Below are 20,819 nucleotides of genomic sequence, written 5' to 3'. Positions count from 1 at the left end.
AGTGTATGTTTTACAATAAAATCAGTTCCTGTTTAACCTGAATGCTAGTCTGTCTAGTTATTTGGGTTAGCTCCAGCTAAAATCACTTTCCTGGGCTACAGAGCAGCCTGTTCCAGGCAGAGAAAGGATCATCAGGCAGAGCTACCCAGTCGGGGTAGCCGGGAAATCAGTCACAGTACTGATGCTGTCGGGCAACAGGGGTGGCTACAGGCTGTGGTCACTTGCCAGCTACATAGCTGCAGTCGGCAGGGAGGAAGCAGGACCCGTTTGGCGGAGCTACCCAATCGGGGCATCCGTCACATTGGCTGGCAGCGGTGGGATCTGCTTCTTTCACACAGTTTCTGCTGACAGAGGAGACTACCACAGTAGCCGGTAAATATGGAGGCCGAGTTCCTAGGGAGAGTACAAAAGATGCTGAATGGAACAAATGATCCTTGTTCGGAACAGGACGTTCTGGCATGGAGGAACCTTGCCCTCCGAGACCTCTGGTGGGAGGCTCTGCAACAGGAGGAGGAAAATGGAAAGGTCCTCCCCACGAATGACACGAGATTCCGGGTTCGGTAGACCGTGAGACTGCCTTTCCTGGGAGGACAGCCAAAGAAGGAATGGCTAGCTGTTCTACATAGACTGATCCAGCAAGAGATGTGGGTGGAGGACAGCTATCGGGCCCTCCAATGGCTCGCTATGCAAGCGCAGCCATGGCTGGAGGAAGGCTCCCCCACAGAGAGCTTTGGCTTCGGGGCCCCTGAATTGCTGTTTACCTCTTGGAGGAGACCTGACTGCTGGACGATCTGGATTTTATAATTGACCAGGAAGAGGCACTGGTCAAGGAATACAAGAGGCTGCTGGACCTCGCTAAGCAGCATGCCAGGGGCATACAGATCTGGGGTGCAGCCCTCTGGGATTCATGGAGCTTGACTGTGGTGGAGTGGCGGGAAAGAGAAGGGGAACCAGGGCTGCTGGATCCTGATCAGCAGTCTGGCTCTGAGCTTATAGACTTGGACAAGGGAGCCACCCCAGCAGAAGTGCTGACAACATACCAGAGAGCCGCCGGCCTCTGCCCAGCACCTGTAACAGCTCCAGGAAACCTTGGAGCGGAGGTAGTCGTCCTCCCTCCCCTTACAGAGAACCCCTTGCAGGTAGAGATAGATGTCAATAACTCTCCTCAGCAGCAGAACCCCTTCCCGGGAGTGAAGACAGTCGGTCTCTCCCCAGCGGCAGAGCCATCCCCTGGGAGCGGAGGTGGTCATCCTCCCTCCCCATAAACAGAACCCCTTCCCGGGAGAGGAGACAGTCGGTCTCTCTCCCCAGCGGCAGAGCCATCGGTCCCCTTCCCGGGAGAGTAGACAGTCGGTCTCTCTCCCCAGCGGCAGAGCCATCCCCAGGAAGCGGAGGTAGTTGTCCTCCCTCCCCATAAAACAGAACCCCTTCCCAGGAGAGGAGACAGTCGGTCTCTCCCCAGGGGCAGAGCCATCCCCTGGGAGCAGAGGTAGTCGTCCTCCCTCCCCGTAAGCAGAACCTCTTTTTGGGAGAGGAGACAGTCGGTCTCTCCCCAGCGGCAGAGCCATCCCCTGGGAGCGGAGGTAGTCGTCCTCCCTCCCCATAAACAGAACCCCTTCCAGGGAGAGGAGACAGTCTGTCTCTCTCCCCAGCGGCAGAGCCAGGAGCCGGGAGAGGAGACAGTCGGTCTCTCTCCCCAGGGGCAGAGCCATCCTCTGGGAGCGGAGGTAGTCGCCCTCCCTCCCCATAAACAGAACCCCTTCCCAGGAGAGGAGACAGTCGGTCTCTCTCCCCAGCGGCAGAGCCATCGGTCCCCTTCCCGGGAGAGGAGACAGTCGGTCTCTCTCCCCAGCGGCAGAGCCATCCCCAGGAAGCGGAGGTAGTTGTCCTCCCTCCCCATAAAACAGAACCCCTTCCCAGGAGAGGAGACAGTCGGTCTCTCCCCAGGGGCAGAGCCATCCCCTGGGAGCAGAGGTAGTCGTCCTCCCTCCCCGTGAGCAGAACCTCTTTTTGGGAGAGGAGACAGTCGGTCTCTCCCCAGCGGCAGAGCCATCCCCTGGGAGCGGAGGTAGTCGTCCTCCCTCCCCATAAACAGAACCCCTTCCAGGGAGAGGAGACAGTCTGTCTCTCTCCCCAGCGGCAGAGCCAGGAGCCGGGAGAGGAGACAGTCGGTCTCTCTCCCCAGCGGCAGAGCCATCCCCTGGGAGCGGAGGTAGTCGTCCTCCCTCCCCGTAAGCAGAACCTCTTTTTGTGAGAGGAGACAGTCGGTCTCTCTCCCCAGCGGCAGAGCCAGGAGCCGGGAGAGGAGACAGTCGGTCTCTCTCCCCAGCGGCAGAGCCAGGAGCGGAGACAGTCGGTCTCTCTCCCCAGCGGCAGAGCCAGGAGCCGGGAGAGGAGACAGTCGGTCTCTCTCCCCAGGGGCAGAGCCATCCTCTGGGAGCGGAGGTAGTCGCCCTCCCTCCCCATAAACAGAACCCCTTCCCAGGAGAGGAGACAGTCGGTCTCTCCCCAGGGGCAGAGCCATCCCCTGGGAGCGGAGGTAGTCGTCCTCCCTCCCCGTAAGCAGAACCTCTTTTTGGGAGAGGAGACAGTCTGTCTCTCCCCAGCGGCAGAACCATCCCCTGGGAGCGGAGGTAGTCGTCCTCCCTCCCCATAAACAGAACCCCTTCCAGGGAGAGGAGACAGTCTGTCTCTTTCCCCAGCGGCAGAGCCAGGAGCCGGGAGAGGAGACAGTCGGTCTCTCTCCCCAGCGGCAGAGCCATCCCCTGGGAGCGGAGGTAGTCGTCCTCCCTCCCCGTAAGCAGAACCTCTTTTTGGGAGAGGAGACAGTCTGTCTCTCTCCCCAGCGGCAGAGCCATTCCCTGGGAGTGGAGGTAGTCATCCTCCCTCCCCGTAAACAGAACCCCTTCCTGGGAGAGGAGACAGTCGGTCTCTCTCCCCAGCAGCAGAGCCATCCCCCGGGAGCGGAGGTAGTCATCCTCCCTCCCCTTACAGAGAAACCCTTGCAGAGAGACGGGCATCGATATCTCTCCCCAGTGGCCGAATTCCTTTCTGGGAGAGGAGACAGTTGGTCTCTCTCCCCAGCGGCAGCACAGTTTCCTATGGAGCAGAAGTAGCAGACCTCCCTCCCCAGCGATAGATCTCCTTCTCGGGAGAAGAGACAGACGGACTCTCCCCTCAATAGCTTGGCAGGGTCTCTACCCTTTTCTTGTCCCGGAGTATTTCTCACAGGAGCAGGTGTTGCATTGGGCAAGGAGGATAAAAGTGTACTCAGTTGGTGCCACATGTTTAGGCACCCAAGCTTTAACTGCCCCACCAAAGAGCAACCTGCCCCTCTGGTCTGGGGTGGGAATACAGCTGGGAAACCGGAACTAGCTTTATTTGTGGGTGGGTCACAGAGCGTCACAGAGAGAGGCAGAGTGGCCATAGAACTTAAGGACACTAGAACTTGTGGGACAGCAATTGTTTTGGAGCCGGCCTTGGAAAACTTGTTCGGGACGTTGTCTTTTGTGACTATCCCTGCGCCCAGGGCGCAGGGTATAAACGTCAGCAGGAACCCCCCAGGATGCCCCAAGCTCAGAAGAGATGGGATAACCTCTCCCAGCAACCGAGAAGTGGAGGACCACCGTCGGACAGCCCCCCAGGCCGACCCGTTAAGGGTCTAGCCGGGTCTGCCGAACTGGAGGGGGGAGATGTCACGGATACCAGACGGCTAAGGCTATCCCCCCACCCCCCTACAACCTCACCCCTGTTGTTTCTCAGTGGTTTTGGGCTCCTCAGAGCAACCACCATCTCTGGAAGCTGTTTGTTTGCTTTGGCTTGTTTTTGTGTTCAGAGAAGAGTTGGTTTATGACAAGGAAAACCCTCCTAGGCTGGCTGGGCTCCTGGAACTCCCGGTCGGCCGCCTCACAACGGACACCCGCCTAACCCCTCTCAGGCTGACCAGGCTCCTGGAACTCCCGGTCGGCCACAGGACAGCAGAACACCCGCTAACTTTAGCCCAGGTCGCTCCAGCAACCGCTCTTTTGGGGATTAGCAGCCCCTGGGTAAGTACAAGGGGTGGAGGAATTGCCGGAGGGGAGCTTTTTTGGGAACCAGGGGTTTTGGACACCCTTAACCCCATTACTTCAACGGACTGTAACTCCGGTCCCCAGCTAAAATCACTTTCCAGGGTTACATAGCAGCCTGTTCCAGGCAGAGAAAGGATCATCAGGCAGAGCTACCCAGTCGGGGTAGTCGGGGAATCCGTCACAGTACTGATGCTGTCGGGCATCAGGGGTGGCTACAGGCTGTAGTCACTTGCCAGCTACATAGCTGCAGTCGGCAGGGAGGAAGCAGGACCCGTTTGGCGGAGCTACCCAATCGGGGTATCCGTCACATTCATCCACCAGATCCGTTTAAAAATCACAAGACCCGTTTTGCTATAGGAAACAGGCAATAACCCCATGTGCCTTTAGATCCAATACAGATTGGATCTTGGGCTACACTAGAGAAAAAATTGCCTGTGATACTGATCCTGTATCCTTGAGATAAAACTCTAATACTAAGGGTCTAAAACAGACTTTACCCATGTCTCTAGGAAAAGTCGCAATCTGCCCCATACCGGAATCACGTCCGGATTTGGGAATGCACCTTCAAGCAAACAAAAGTGCCTAAAGAGAGACTAGAAATGTGTGCAATCTCCACAGGCTAAATTAATTGTTTACACGATCTTGCTAATAGTCTGTGGGCCATGGAAGGTCTTAACTGTACTTACCTGCCATTGCCTTTATCTACCTTGCACCACAACACCAGGAGAAAGGCCCATCCAAGGCTATGCAAGCATAGTGTCAAGAATCTGTCTAAGAGCAGCACACTGAAGACCAGGGGATTGGCAGACATCTGCATTTCACATGGGAGACCTGTGACATCCCCACACTGGAAGAAGATACTTCACTGTTTGGCTGGAACTCATTTTCACTCCTCTATCCATGAGGCACCTATTGAGGAGGATAATGGGAAACAGATCAATTTTAGAGAACTATTGTCAACAACGTGAAGATCAGGAGCACTTTTGAATTCACCTTCTCCATCTGGAGGGAAAACAAAATGAGTGAGGTATTACTGGGACAGTAGGTAGGACAAAAGTTCTGGAATGCTTTTGTATCTTCCTAGTGGACTCGAAAGTAATCCCACGTGATCTTGTGCACTCTCAGCATCTTATGAAAAGAAGAAAGAGAATTGCCCTCAACAATACCGAAGCTACCCAACCAACATCAATAAAAAAAAGTTGCTTTTGTATTCACTTCAAAATTCATAACATTGTGCACCTTCCGCATAGCACTGTTATAAGTCATGGTTATTTAAGTTACCTTTATATAACCTTAAAGCAGTCTAGATATTCTCCTCTAACCTCTCTTATTTACAAGCAGGTGTACCTAATAAGGTGGCTACTGAGTGTATTTTCAATTACAAATTTAAAAAAAACAACAAAAATGCATGATCATAAAATGCTTCTCCAAAAACATCAAGTGTGGTATGATGGAAAATAAAAATGTGGGTTTTCCATAAAAAAAAGGAAGAGTCAAAAATAAATTGTCTAGTCTATTTAAGCAAGTGTGCAAAATTAGGTTTTCTCGTTTGCCACGCACCTGATAAGAATCTCTCTCTTTCTTTCCCATTTAATGGCTTCTTTGAAGCTGCTGCTTCATCTTCTACTGTGGCAACATAATCAAGTAGACGAGAAACCAGCATCACAACCCAGCTAATCATGGGAATGTCCAAGACTCCTATGGAAACAGAAAGACAAATGTATTGAAATGCAGAAGCAACAGGTCTCTAACATAACTAGATCTAAAGACTTAGGCACATATGACATGTCTTAGTAAAGGGACAATGAAATGTAAAAATTGTTTTTTCCTTTATGTGTTTCAAATGACTGGTTATACCAGCTGCAGAGTATAAAATGTATGAGGAATTGATTCTTTAGGTTTATTTCTGTTTATGAAAACCACAAACCATTAAAAATGAGATAAGATTGCAGGGAAATTAGATCTCTTTATATTATTTCTGTATACCAAAGCCTAATTCTTAGAGATCAATTAAAAAAACATAATTTATGCTTACCTGATAAATTTATTTCTCTTGTAGTGTATTCAGTCCACGGGTCATCCATTACTTATGGGATATATTCCCTTCCCAACAGGAAGTTGCAAGAGGATCACCCAAGCAGAGCTGCTATATAGCTCCTCCCCTCACATGTCATATCCAGTCATTCGACCGAAACAAGACAAGAAAGGAGAAACCATAGGGTGCAGTGGTGACTGGAGTTTTAATTAAAATTTAGATCTGCCTCAAAAGAAGACAGGGCGGGCCGTGGACTGAATACACTACAAGAGATCAGGTAAGCATAAATTCTGTTTTCTCTTGTTAAGTGTATTCAGTCCATGGGTCATCCATTACTTATGGGATACCAATACCAAAGCTAAAGTACACGGATGATGGGAGGGACAAGGCAGGAACTTTAAACGGAAGGAACCACTGCCTGTAGAACCTTTCCCCAAAAACAGCCTCCGAAGAAGCAAAAGTGTCAAATTTGTAGAATTTTGAAAAGGTATGAAGCGAAGACCAAGTCGCAGCCTTGCAAATCTGTTCAACAGAGGCCTCATTCTTAAAGGCCCAGGTGGAAGCCACAGCTCTAGTGGAATGAGCTGTAATTCTTTCAGGAGGCTGCTGTCCAGCAGTCTCATAGGCTAAACGTATTATGCTACGAAGCCAAAAGGAGAGAGAGGTAGTCGAAGCTTTTTGACCTCTCCTCTGACCAGAATAAACGACAAACAGGGAAGACGTTTGACGAAAATGTTTAGTTGCCTGTAAATAGAACTTCAGGGCACGGACTACGTCCAGATTATGCAAAAGTCGTTCCTTCTTTGAAGAAGGATTAGGACATAAAGATGGAACAACAATCTCTTGATTGATATTCCTGTTAGAAACTACCTTAGGTAAGAACCCAGGTTTAGTACGTAGAACTACCTTGTCTGAATGAAAAATCAGATAAGGAGAATCACAATGTAAGGCAGACAACTCAGAGACTCTTCGAGCCAAGGAAATAGCCATCAAAAACAGAACTTTCCAAGATAACAGCTTGATATCAATGGAATGAAGGGGTTCAAATGGAACACCTTGAGAACGTTAAGAACTAAGTTTAAGCTCCATGACGGATCAACAGTCTTAAACACAGGCTTAATCCTAGCCAAAGCCTGACAAAAAGCCTGAACGTCTGGAACTTCTGCCAGACGTTTGTGTAAAAGAATAGATAGAGCAGAAATCTGTACCTTTAACGAACTAGCAGATAAGCCCTTTTCTAAACCCTCTTGTAGAAAAGACAATATCCTAGGAATCCTAACTTTACTCCATGAGTAACTCTTGGATTCGCACCAATATAAATATTTACACCATATCTTATGGTAAATCTTTCTGGTAACAGGTTTCCGAGCCTGTATTAAGGTATCAATAACCGACTCCGAGAAGCCACGCTTTAATAGGATCAAGCGTTCAATCTCCATGCAGTCAGCCTCAGAGAAATTAGATTTGGATGGTTGAAAGGACCCTGAATTAGAAGGTCCTGCCTCAGAGGCAGAGACCATGGTGGACAGGACGACATGTCCACTAGGTCTGCATACCAGGTCCTACGTGGCCACGCAGGCGCTATCAGAATCACAGATGCTCTCTCCTGTTTGATCTTGGCAATCAGTCAAGGTAGTAGCGGAAATGGTGGAAACACATAAGCCATGTTGAAAACCCAAGGGGCTGCTAGAGCATCTATCAGCACCGCTCCCGGGTCCCTGGACCTGGATCCGTAACAAGGAAGCTTGGCGTTCTGGCGAGACGCCATGAGATCCAGTTCTGGTTTGACCCAACGATGAATCAGTTGAGCAAAGACCTCCGGATGAAGTTCCCACTCCCCCGGATCAAAAGTCTGGCGACTTAGAAAGTCCGCCTCCCAGTTCTCCACGCCTGGGATGTAAATCGCTGACAGGTGGCAAGAGTGAGACTCTGCCCAGCGAATTATCTTTGAGACTTCTAACATCGCTAGGGAACTCCTGGTTCCCCCTTGATAGTTGATGTAAGCCACAGTCGTGATATTGTCAGACTGAAATCTGATGAACCTCAGTGTTGCTAACTGAGGCCAAGCTAGGAGAGCATTGAATATTGCTCTTAACTCCAGAATATTTATTGGGAGGAGTTTCTCCTCCTGAGTCCACGATCCCTGAGCCTTCAGGGAGTTCCAGACTGCGCCCCAACCTAGAAGGCTGGCATCTGTTGTTACAATCATCCAATCTGGCCTGCGAAAGGTCATCCCTTTGGACAAATGGACCAGAGAAAGCCACCAGAGAAGAGAATCTCTGGTCTCTTGATCCAGATTTAGTTGAGGGGACAAATCTGAGTAATCCCCATTCCACTGACTTAGCATGCATAATTGCAGCGGTCTGAGATGTAGGCGTGCAAATGGAACTATGTCCATTGCCGCTACCATTAAGCCGATTACTTCCATGCACTGAGCTACTGACGGGTGTGGAATGGAATGAAGGACACGGCAAGCATTTAGCAGTTTTGATAACCTGGACTCCGTCAGGTAAATTTTCATCTCTATAGAATCTATGAGTCCCTAGGAAGGGAACCCTTGTGAGTTATAATAGAGAACTCTTTTCCACGTTAACCTTCCACCCATGCGACCTCAGAAAAGCCAGAACTATCTCTGTGTGAGACTTGGCAATTTGAAAACTTGACGCTTGTATCAGAATGTCGTCTAGGTACGGAGCCACCGCTATGCCTCGCGGTCTTAGTACCGCCAGAAGTGAGCCCAGAACCTTTGTAAAGATTCTCGGGGCCGTAGCTAACCCGGAGGGAAGAGCTACAAACTGGTAATGCCTGTCTAGAAAGGCAAATCTTAGGTACCGATAATGATCTTTGTGAATCGGTATGTGAAGGTAGGCATCCTTTAAGTCCACGGTGGTCATATACTGACCCTCTTGGATCATGGGTAGGATGGTTCGAATAGTTTCCATTTTGAATGATGGAACTCTTAGGAATTTGTTTAAGATTTTTAGGTCCAAGATTGGTCTGAAGGTTCCCTCTTTCTTGGGAACCACAAACAGATTTGAGTAAAATCCCCTTGTTCCGTCCGCGGAACTGGGTGGATCACCCCCATTACTAGGAGGTCTTGTACACAGTGAAGAAAAGCCTCTTTCTTTATTTGGTTTGCTGATAACCTTGAAAGATGAAATCTCCCTTGTGGAGGAGAAGCTTTGAAGTCCAGAAGGTATCCCTGAGATATAATCTCCAACGCCCAGGGATCCTGGACATCTCTTGCCCAAGCCTGGGCGAAGAGAGAAAGTCTGCCCCCCACTAGATCCGTTTCCGGATAGGGGGCCCTCTCTTCATGCTGTCTTAGGGGCAGTAGTAGGCTTTCTGGCCTGCTTGCCCTTGTTCCAGGACTGGTTAGTTTTCCAGCCCTGTATGTAACGAGCAACAGTTCCTTCCTGTTTTGGGGCGGAGGAAGTTGATGCTGCTCCTGCCTTGAAGTTTCGAAAGGCACGAAAATTAGACTGTTTGGCCTTTGATTTGGCCCTGTCCTGAGGAAGAGTATGACCCTTACCTCCAGAAATGTCAGCAATAATTTCTTTCAAGCCGGGCCCGAATAAGGTCTGCCCTTTGAAAGGAATATTAAGCAATTTGGATTTAGAAGTTACATCAGCTGACCAAGATTTAAGCCATAGCGCTCTGTGCGCCTGGATGGCGAATCCAGAGTTCTTAGCCGTTAGTCTGGTTAAATGTACAACGGCATCAGAAAAAAATGCGTTAAATAGCTTAAGTGCTTTAAGCTTGTCCATAATCTCATCCAATGGAGCTGTGCGAATGGCCTCTTCCAGAGACTCAAACCAGAATGCCGCAGCAGCAGTGACAGGTGCAATGCATGCAAGGGGCTGTAAGATAAAACCTTGTTGAACAAACATTTTCTTAAGGTAACCTAATTTTTTATCCATTGGATCCGAAAAAGCACAACTATCCTCCACCGGGATAGTGGTACGCTTAGCTAAAGTAGAAACTGCTCCCTCCACCTTAGGGACTGTCTGCCATAAGTCTCGTGTGGTGGCGTCTATTGGAAACATTTTCCTAAATATAGGAGGAGGGGAAAAGGGCACACCGGGTCTATCCCACTCCTTACTAATAATCTCTGTAAGCCTTTTAGGTATAGGAAAAACGTCAGTACACACCGGCACCGCATAGTATCTATCCAGCCTACATAATTTCTCTGTAATTGCAACTGTATTACAGTCATTCAGAGCCGCTAAAACCTCCCCTAGCAATAAACGGAGGTTCTCAAGCTTAAATTTAAAATTAGAGATCTCTGAATCCGGTCTCCCTGGATCAGATCAGTCACCCACAGAATGAAGCTCTCCGTCCTCATGTTCTGCAAATTGTGACGCAGTATCGGACATGGCTCTCACATCATCAGCGCGCTCTGTCCTTATCCCAGAGCTATCGCTCTTGCCTCTTAATTCTGGCAGTTTAGATAATACTTCTGTCATAACATTAGCCATGTCTTGTAAAGTGATTTGTATGGGCCTCTCTGATGTATTTGGCGCCACAATATCACGCGCCTCCTGGGCGGGAGGCGAAGGTACTGACACGTGAGGGGAGTTAGTCGGCATAACTTCCCCCTCGTTGTCTGGTGATAATTCCCTTACAGATAAAGACTGACCTTTATTATTTAAAGTGAAATCAATGCATTTAGTACACATCTTTCTATGGGGCTCCACATTGGCCTTCAAACATAGTGAACAAACAGATTCATCTGTGTCAGACATGTTTAAACAGACTAGCAATGAGACTAGCAAGCTTGGAAATACTTTCAAATAAATTTACAAGCAATATAAAAAACGCTACTGCGCCTTTAAGAAGCACAAAAAAACTGTCACAGTTGAAATAACAATGAACCAAATCAGTTATAGCAACCAAATTTTAACAGTAAATGTATTAAGTTAGCAGAGCATTGCACCCACTAGCAAATGGATGATTAACCCCTTAATACCCAAAACGGATAATCAATATAATAATTAACGTTTTTAACACAGTCAAACACACTGTCACAGGTCTGCTGTGACTGATTACCTCCCTCAAAATGATTTTTGAAATCCCCTGAGCTCTCTAGAGACGTCCTGGATCATGGAGGAAGAAGCAGGAAGACTGTGACTGAATTTTTACTGCGCAAAAAAGCGCTAAAATAGGCCCCTCCCACTCATATTACTACAGTGGAAAGCCTCAGTTAACTGTTCTATGCAGAAATATACGACAGCCATGTGGAAAAATTTATGCCCCAATAAATTTTATCACCAATGTACCTCACAAAAAAACGATTAACATGCCAGTAAACGTTTTAAAACATCAATTTTAAAGGTTATGTATTGTTATAGATAAGCCTGCTACCAGTCGCTTCTACTGCAGTTAAGGCTCATACATTACTTCAGTATTAACAGCATTTTCTTAGTCAAATTCCATTCCTTAGAAAATTACTTTACTGCACATACATTCATCAGCCTGATACCAGTCGCTACTACTGCATTTAAGGCTGTACTTACATTACATTGGTATCAACAGTATTTTCTTAGTCAATTCCATTCCTTAGAAAAATATTTTACTGCACATACCTTATTTGCAGGAAACCCCGCATGCTATTCCCCTTCTGAAGTTACCCCACTCCTCAGAATGTGCGAGAACAGCCAGTGGATCTTAGTTACTTCTGCTAAGATCATAGAAAACGCAGGCAGATTCTTCTTCTAAATACTGCCTGAGAGAAAAAACAGCACACTCCGGTGCCATTTAAAAATAACAAACTTTTGATTGAAGAAATAATTAAATATAAAAAAACTCCACACTCCTCTCACAACCTTCCTTCTTTGTTGAGGGTTGCAAGAGAATGACTGGGTATGACATGTGAAGGGAGGAGCTATATAGCAGCTCTGCTTGGGTGATCCTCTTGCAACGTCTTGTTGGGAAGGGAATATATCCCATAAGTAATGGATGACCCGTGGACTGAATACACTTAACAAGAGAAATAGCATTTTATCTCTCCTACTTCCAACTGAGAGTGTAATTTCTTCTGCTGGCTATGTTTACACAGATATTTATTTAGTCTATACTTAAAGGGCCAGTTAACCTAAAAAATAATGTTATATAATTCTGCCCATAGTGCAGAATTATATAACATTATATTAGTGTTATCGTTATAAAACGTAATATTCCCTTTGAATTTTTTATAAATATGACTTTCTCAGACCCGCTCTCTGTGCTCTTCTGAGCGGGTCTGGTTTTTTTTACACAGCACATCGGGCCAGCTGTATAGTCACAGCCCGGCCCGACCCGAGCAGGAGCGAGCTGCACTTAGTGTTCTGGCACGGTCGGGCCGGGCTGTGACTATACAGCTGGCCCGATGCGCTGTGTAATAAAAACAGACCCGCTCAGAAGAGCACAGAGAGCGGGTCTGAGAAACAGTCATATTTTTAAAAAATTCAAAGGGAATATTAAGTTTTATAACGATTACACTAATATGATGTTATATAATTCTGCACTATGTGCAGAATTATATAACATTATTTTTTAGGTTTACTGGCCCTTTAAGTACAGAAACTTTCAGTATAGGTAAGGATACCAATGGCAAAATCGGCTATCTTAAATGCCAAAATATACATTACATTCCAGCAGGTAAAATGGGCCAATGGGAAAAAATTATAGGGGAACTTATAATACGATATAAAAAACATAAATTATGCTTACCTGATAGTTTCCTTTTCTTCTGATAGAGAGTCCACAGCTGCATTCATTATTTTTGGAAATAAGAACCTGGCCCCCAGGAGGAGGCAAAGACACCCCAGCCAAAGGCTTAAATAATCCTCCCACTCCCCTCATCCCCCAGTCATTCTGCCGAGGAGCAAGGAACAGTAGAAAGAATATCATGGTGAAAAGGTGCCAGAAGAATATAAGGATGCCCCAAATAAAAGTACAAGTGGGGAGCGGTGGACTTTTTCCATCAGAAGAAAAGGAAATTATCAGGTAAGCATAATTTATGCTTTTACTCTTAAATGGAAAGAGTCCACAGCTGCATTCATTACTTTTGGGAAATCAATACCCAAGCTATAGAGGACACTGAATGCCAAGACGGGAGGGTACAATAGGCGGACCAAAATGAGGGCACCAGGCCTGAACCACAACAAAATAAAAATACCTGCTTTGTCGAAGCCGAGAAAAAGTTTAAAGAAAAAGCCCCAGTGACACTGACTCGCAGCTAGTCCAGGGCCAAACAAGAGACCGCGAATGGACTCAACTGAGCCAACAGTCCTCCAAGAGACACAGTCGCCCAACAGACGGTCCCCTATCAATCACTCCACAGATGAAGGTGAAACCAGCCGAAAGCCCCCAAGGGGACAAGGCAAAGGAGAACCGAGGAAACCAAAATGGTCCCTCAATACAAAAAGAACACCTTCAAGTGTTTGAAAGCCCAGCTCACGGAGATCAAAAAAGGACCCAAACAGAGGAGGCCTCGCCAACACAAAGCAAAAACCGGGATAATACCGTACACAGAGAAAGAAAAACTTTTCCCCAACATCCTGCAAGCATGGACGCATCTGAAGAAGCAATGCCCTCCTTGCGTCAGCCCATACAATACCAAAGTATTCGACCAAGAAGGCGTGTAATAGATCTAGCCAAAAACCTCAAGTTTAAGAACACAGAGTCCATAACAGGACGACACAAAAGGAGCTTGCAAGGAGGAAAAAGAAGCAGTCCACAAGAAACGGACCACACAAAAAACAGCCCCTCAACACTTTACAGGCAACCTAAGCCGCTGGACCTACACTCGGGCCCCTAGAAAGGGGAACACAAGCCTCCATCAAGGCCTCCCGAGAAGGAGAGTATACCATCAGAACCCTCTCCTGTGAAGTAGCAAGGCGAAAGGAGAAACCATCTCCCAGCAGACTGAGCTATCAGGCTAGACTCAACAAGCTCTCAGATACACGGGATACTGCGACCCCTAGAGCACTCATACAGTCTCTGACCTGCAGACCCATACCCAGCTGGACCAACCCAGCCACAGGGATCCAGAACAATGGAAACCCAAAACTGATACAGGAACGAGCGTAAAGATGGTATAGTCATCCTTCCAGAGTACTAGTGCAACCTGACTGACCACAGACAAGGCCATAGACAAAAGTATCTATCAAAACAAGGCCCCACAGTCTGACTTAGAGCCGGCAAGGCCCCAGGTGGAACCTCCTCCACCCTATACCTCCTGAACCGGAGAAATCCTAAAAGAAAAAATATTTTTAAAAAAATTTCATCTCCATAGGAAGGAGAATATTACCTATAAAAAGGGAAGAAACCAGAAGGATAAAAACTGCCCTCAAGGCCTGAAAGCACTGGCTAAGAGGGAAGTAAAAAAATCCCCAACACAAATGTCCTAGAAAAAGGACCCTCCTACAAGTCACACGCCAACAGAGGCACAGCCAACCCATAAACCTGCAGAGCAGAGAATCCACGGGTACACTGTCAAACTGACGAGGGGAATGCAACCCTAAGGTGCACCAGAAATTGGAAATCTAATGCCAGCAGCTTGGTATAAACCCACACCTTTGAGGCACAAGCCACCCAGTTAACCCCTAGACGACATGGGTTACTCTGTAGTAAAGAGTAAGAATGCTCCTAAAACCAGGCCAACCCTGACCCGGTCAAGTAGACGGAGCAAGGACATAGTCCAAGTTCCCACTACCGTTGAACACCCCGACCAACCCTGAGATCCAAGAGTGGGTCAGGAAGAAGCCAAGCGAAGCCTCATCAAGCGGAAGTCTCAGGGAGAAAAACAGGTCTGGGTGCCTAATAGTTCAGGAAACATCCTAACCGGCCAAAAAGCCATATAACGGAAATTGACATATATCCAGAGATATGGATAGCGAGGGAAACTCTAAAGTCCCGACCAAAGGAAGGAACCACCCCTAGCCAAAGTCCAACGCTTCAAGAAACAGGGCTAGAAGTCGTAAGAAGGGACTTCTCCAAGACCGAAGGGATACCTCGAGGTCCACAAAACCCTACTAGCAAGGCTAGTCTCCCCTTCACCTCCACATAGGCAGAGGACACAGGGAAGAGAAAGGCGCTAAACTTTCCCACCTCTGGATAACCCTGAGCTAAACAACGTCCCTACAGGGATCAACCATCATCCAGGACGCCGATCCCGAAAAAGGAGATCTAACTCACCCGGAGACATGTAAGGAGACCCAAAGGCCTCATAACTCAATCAGACCATCACGTCCAAGAGTAAAAGCTATATCTAGATACACTAGAAACCACTTACACATACACCTACAAGGTGGCGAGAGCTGCAATAGGCTTCAAATGCAAAAACTTACGCATGCTGGACAGCTATCCATACAAGCTGTAGGATCAAGTCCCAACAGGACCATCCATAGACCTAAACTGAAGGTCAAACCACTCAAACAGCGGTGATGGGCCTAAGCCCACCAACCCTCACCCCACAAGGAGGAGGAACACTAGGTTCTGATAAAATCAGATGACAGAAAGAGTGACGCATTTGAACATTCCCCCGCCCAGTCATCTATGACTGGAGGCTATAAGCACTAAGACAATCCTTCCCGCCTCACAAACCCACCGGTTCTTCTAGAATGCTTAGTGAACATGAAAAACAATGATAACCTGAGCACTCATCGCCTCTACCGAACCAGCTCAACAGAACACGCCACGTGTCTAAACAGCCACAAGACCGAACGGACCCGACAGGATCCGCCTGTACCAGGGATCCTAACCAGCAAGCTGCATAACTTTCCCTCATAGTAGAAAATGAAACAGACATTTTTAAACATAGGACTAACGTGGCCAAACAACTTCCGTAGAAGTAACAAAGAGTATCAATCCCAGATGGTTCTCAAAGGAAACAAAAAACAAATAAAAAGACATCCATCGGATATAAACTAAAATGTAAGGCAACCCGAAAGTTAATGCCCAAAAAAACACGGGCCTACCCGTAGGACCAGCCAAACGGAGCCCCACCTAGAAGAACTGGGAAAGAACTCAAAATAAGACAATAGGAGATTAGATTACCTCATCCCCGTATGTCTGAGTTGTACCATTCGAACCATCAGACTGAAAATTCCTGTATCTATGAACTAGTCATTCAGAGACTCCAATGTCTGAGCAATACGCAAAGACGCGCAATCCGGTACCGAAAAGCACAGCACTCCTGAACAGAACCCTCAGGATACTGCGGAGGCCCACCCCAACAAGGAATACCCGGGGACAATAGGGCACAAGCACATCTCAAAGAAACGTCTGGACTATGGAGACGAGCAAGCGCCAACATTATCTGAAGGCAAAAACGTGCTGCAAGCTGTGGGGGGAATACACCACCCCGCGTGGAGAAACTATAAACTGGGTTACCCGCATGTGAAGGAAGAAGATTCGGTAGGGAACTCGCTGCCTGGGAGACGGGACCCCCATAGGCAGATGGCTCAGCAGATCCCTGGTTCCCCGATCCCGAGGAACCGGGCCCTCTCATATGGCATATGGAACAAGAATGGTTGACAGGATTCAACGAGGCTACACCCGATTCCTCACCGGACACAGAATCTGAATCAGATATTATAATTGTGTCGGAATCAGTCATCCGTAACTGAATCTGAAATGAGCACAGTCTCAGCATCAGTATCCCCCATAACTTAAACGAGGATATAGTAATATGGACTATTTAGAGATAAAAACAAAAACACCTGACACCACCAATGGCTGGGGCACTCACCACCTCCTATGACCAGACCCCTGCGGACTAGAATATTCTCAGACTCCACAAGGTCGGGAATGCGGAAATGGGAACAGAGCGTAACCACGCCCGGACACAGGGTGAACCGTATAGTCCAAAAAGCGCGCACAGCCAAAAGGCTGCGTCGCTTCCAAAGGCCTCAAAGTTACGAACCACGAGCCCATAATCCTCACACATAAGCAGGTTGAATCACATAAGAAACATGATTATAAAGCCCCCTGTCCAATAACCCCCCCCAGGAGATATTAACCCTCGATTCCAAGTTCTAACAGAGACTCACAGAGACCCTTATGTTATAAATTCAACCCGCAAGGAGCTTTAACCTCACGGGAAACATCACGTTACAGTACATTGAATAAAGTAAAATTAAACGATCTTACCGGAATCAATGCCGTGGAACAGGAACACAGCCTTTCTAATGTGACGAATAGTAGCATCGCCTCCGCCATGGACTTGAGAGAAGAAAGGCAGCAGAGCGAAGTTCGACAACGCTGATTGCTTGAGGAGCTGTTAATGAGTCGGGATGGTTTTGCAGAAAGAAACTTCATGCATCTCCGGACTAACTTTCATCCAAGCCCTTACTGAGAGACTGACAGGACTACTAAAAACTCCTATCCCATGCCGAAGAGTACTGCCCTCCATAAGAGACAAAAAATAAAAATTTAAATTCTGACACGTCTCTGCCATCCTCCTGAGGCGAAAGGCAAAGAATGATTGGGGAATGAGGGGAGTGTGAGGAATATTTAAGCCTTTGGCTGGGGTGTCTCTGCCTCCTCCTGGTGGCCAGGTTTTTATTTCCCAAAAGTAATGAATGCAACTTATGTGGACTCTTCCCGTTTAAGAAGAAAAAGGAATAGTTTTAAAGAGTTTGTTTTTTAACTCACAAAGCAAACATTTTACCAATAATGAAAGAGGAGACTATTACTGCTGCACTTCAGCAACATTAAGTATATTTTTTCAAATTTCAATAAATACAAACAAACAAAACACAACAACAAATATTTACCTTCCACACGCCTGTATATAGGCAAGTGAGGCTGCAGGGGTGACAGAAGGCTGTCTAACAGATTAAGCAAACTCTCCAGCACCCCACTGTTGCTTAGTGATCTTTGGCCTATGCAAGAAAGTAGCATGAACACCCTATAAACAAAATGAAAATAGAAACATTATTGACGGACAACAAAAACAAAATTTATGCTTACCTGATTTATTTATTTCTGGACACTGAGTCCACGGATCATCATCATCAATTACTGTAAGGAATATCACTCCTGGCCAGCAAGAGGAGGCAAAGAGCACCACAACAAAGCTGTTAAATACCACTCCCCTACCCACAATCCCTCAGCCATTCGACCAAAGGAAAAGGAGAGAAAGGAAGTAACACAAGGTGCAGAGGTGCCTGAGGTTTATATAAAAAGAAACTGTCTGAATACAGGGCAGGCCGTGGACTCACCGTGTCAAGAAAGAAAGAAATTTATCAGGTAAGCATAAATTTAGTTTTCTTTCTGACACGGTGAGTCCACTGATCATCAATTACTGTTGGGAACCAATACCCAAGCCAAGAGGACACAGATAAGGGAAGGGCAAGACAGGAATCTAAACAGAAGGCAACACTGCTTGAAGAACATTTCTCCCAAAAGAAACCTCAGCCGAGGCAAAAGTATCGAATTTATAGAATTTGGAAAAAGTGTGCAACAAAGATGACCAAGTTGCAGCCTTGCAAATCTGTTCCACAGAAGCTTCATTTTTGAAGGCCCAGGAAGAAAAAACAGCTCTTGTGGAATGAGCTGTGATTTTATCAGGAGGTTGCTGTCCAGCAGTCTCATATGCCAAGCGAGTAACGCGCTTCAGCCAAAGGGAAAGTGAAGTAGCCGTAGCTTTCTGACCCTTGAGTTTCCCAGAAAAGCAAACAAAGAATGCAGAAGACTGACAAAAGTCCTTAGTTGCCTGCAAATAAAATGTTAGCGCTAGCACAACATCCAGATTATGAAACAAGCGTTCTTTGTGAGAAGAAAGATTAGGAAACCGAAGCAACCTTGGGCAGGAAACCAAACTTAGTACGCAGAAAAAACCTTATCAGAGTGAAATATAAGATAAGGGTATTCACAATGTAAAGCAGAGAGTTCCGAAACTCTCTGAGCAGAGAAAATAGCAACAAGAAACAAAACTTTACAAGATAACATCTTAATATCTAAAGAATGCATAGGCTCAAACGGAGCCTGTTGTAAAACTTTAAGAACAAGGTTAAGACTCCAGGGAGGAGTAACAGGTTTAAACACAGGCCAAATTCTAACCAAGGCCTGACAAAACTATTGCACGTCTGGCACATCCGCCAAGCGCTTATGTAACAAAATAGACAATGCCGAAATCTGACCCTTGAGAGTACTTGCCGACAAACCCTTCTCCAGACCATCCTGGAGAAATGACAAAATCCTAGGAATCCTTACTCTACTCCAAGAGTTTCCTTTGGATTCACACCAATAAAAGTATTTACACCAGATCTTATAGTAAAATCCTGCGAGTCACAGGCTTACGAGCCTCAATCAAGGTCTCAATGACCGACTCTGAAAATCCACGCTTAGATAAAACTAAGTGTCCAATCTCCAAGCAGTCAGCTTCAGAGAAACGAGATTTGGATAAAGGAAGGGACCCTGAAGTAGAAGGTCGTTCCTCAGATTCAGTCTTCAAGGTGGAAAGATTGACATTTTCACTAGGTCTGCATACCAAATCCTGTGAGGCCACGCCGGGGATATGAGAGTTAGACGCCCTCTCCTGCTTGATTCGAGCAATGACTCTTGGAAGGAGAGCGAACGGATGAAACAGGTATGGCTAGACTGAAGTTCCAAGGAACTGCCAGAACATCAATCAGAAATGCCTGCAGATCTCTTGACCTCGAGCCGTATCTTGGAAGTTTGGCATTCTGACGAGAAGCCATGAGATGCAACTCCGGCTACCCCCACTTGAGGGTCAAGCTGGAAAACACAACCTAATGAAGTTCCCACTCCCCGGGATGAAAAGTCTGTCTGTTCAGAAAATCAGCTTCCCAATTCTCCACTCCTAGGATGTGGATAGCAGAAAGACAGCAGTTGTGGGTCTCCGCCCACTGAATAATTCGGGCCACCTCTGTCATGGCCAAGGAACTCAGAGTTCCCCCCTGGTGGTTGATGTAGACCACCGAGATTATGTTGTCTGACTGGAATCTGATAAACCAGGCTAAGGATAACTGAGGCCAGGCCAGACTAGGCCAGAAGAGCATTGAAGATTGCTCTCAGCTCCAAAAAGTTTATGGGCAGGACTGACTCCTCCTGGGTAAATAAGCCCTGAGCCTTCAACGAGCCCCATACTGCTCCCCAACCTAGAAGGCTGGCATTCGTGGTCACATTCACCCAGGAGGGTCTGCGGAAGCAAGTACCCTGGGAAAGATGATCCCGAGAAAATGACCACGGAAGAGAGACTATTGACGCCTGATCTAGATCTACACGTGGAGACAGGTCCGTATAGTCCCCGTTCGATTGTCTGAGCATGCATAACTGCAGAGATCTGAGATGGACCTGAGCAAAAGGAATAATATCCATGGAAGCCACCATCAGACCGATACCTCCATACATTGAGCCAATGACGGCAGTGGAGAGGAATGAAGGGCAAGACAAGAGTCTAAAATCTTTCTTTTTCTGACCTCCGTCAGAAAAATCTTCATTTTTCCCCGATTCACCTTCGATCCGTGGGATCAAAGACAAGACAACAAGATCTCTGTATGAGATTCTGCTTGCTGAAAAGATGGCACCTGAACCAGAATGTCGGCCAGTTAAGGTGCCACTGCAATGCCCCGAGATCGAAGCACAGCTAAAAAAGAGCCCCCAGAACCTTTGAGAAAATTCTGGGAGCTGTGGTAAGGCTGAATGGAAGGGCCACAAACTAAAATTGATTGTCCAAAAAGATGAATCTCAGAAACTTGTGA

The 20,819-nt window shown here is 47.1% G+C and overlaps 1 protein-coding gene across 7 annotated transcripts in view; it reads right to left on the bottom strand.

Annotated features, from left to right (window-relative positions):
- The window catches only part of BIRC6 (baculoviral IAP repeat containing 6), an 854,588-nt gene that overhangs the window by 520,294 nt on the left and 313,475 nt on the right, over window positions 1–20,819 (bottom strand). For all 7 annotated transcript variants that reach the window (XM_053711846.1, XM_053711848.1, XM_053711852.1 and 4 more), the window contains exons 31-32: window positions 17,868–18,001; window positions 5,631–5,768 (exon numbers count right to left, since the gene is read on the bottom strand). In XM_053711846.1, coding sequence (XP_053567821.1) covers window positions 5,631–5,768; window positions 17,868–18,001 — 272 coding nt within the window. The remainder of the gene's footprint in view (window positions 1–5,630; window positions 5,769–17,867; window positions 18,002–20,819) is intronic.

The sequence above is a fragment of the Bombina bombina genome, chromosome 4 (assembly GCF_027579735.1).
Source record: "Bombina bombina isolate aBomBom1 chromosome 4, aBomBom1.pri, whole genome shotgun sequence".
Classification (NCBI taxonomy): domain Eukaryota; kingdom Metazoa; phylum Chordata; class Amphibia; order Anura; family Bombinatoridae; genus Bombina; species Bombina bombina.
This window is presented reverse-complemented; position numbering and strand designations above follow the sequence as displayed.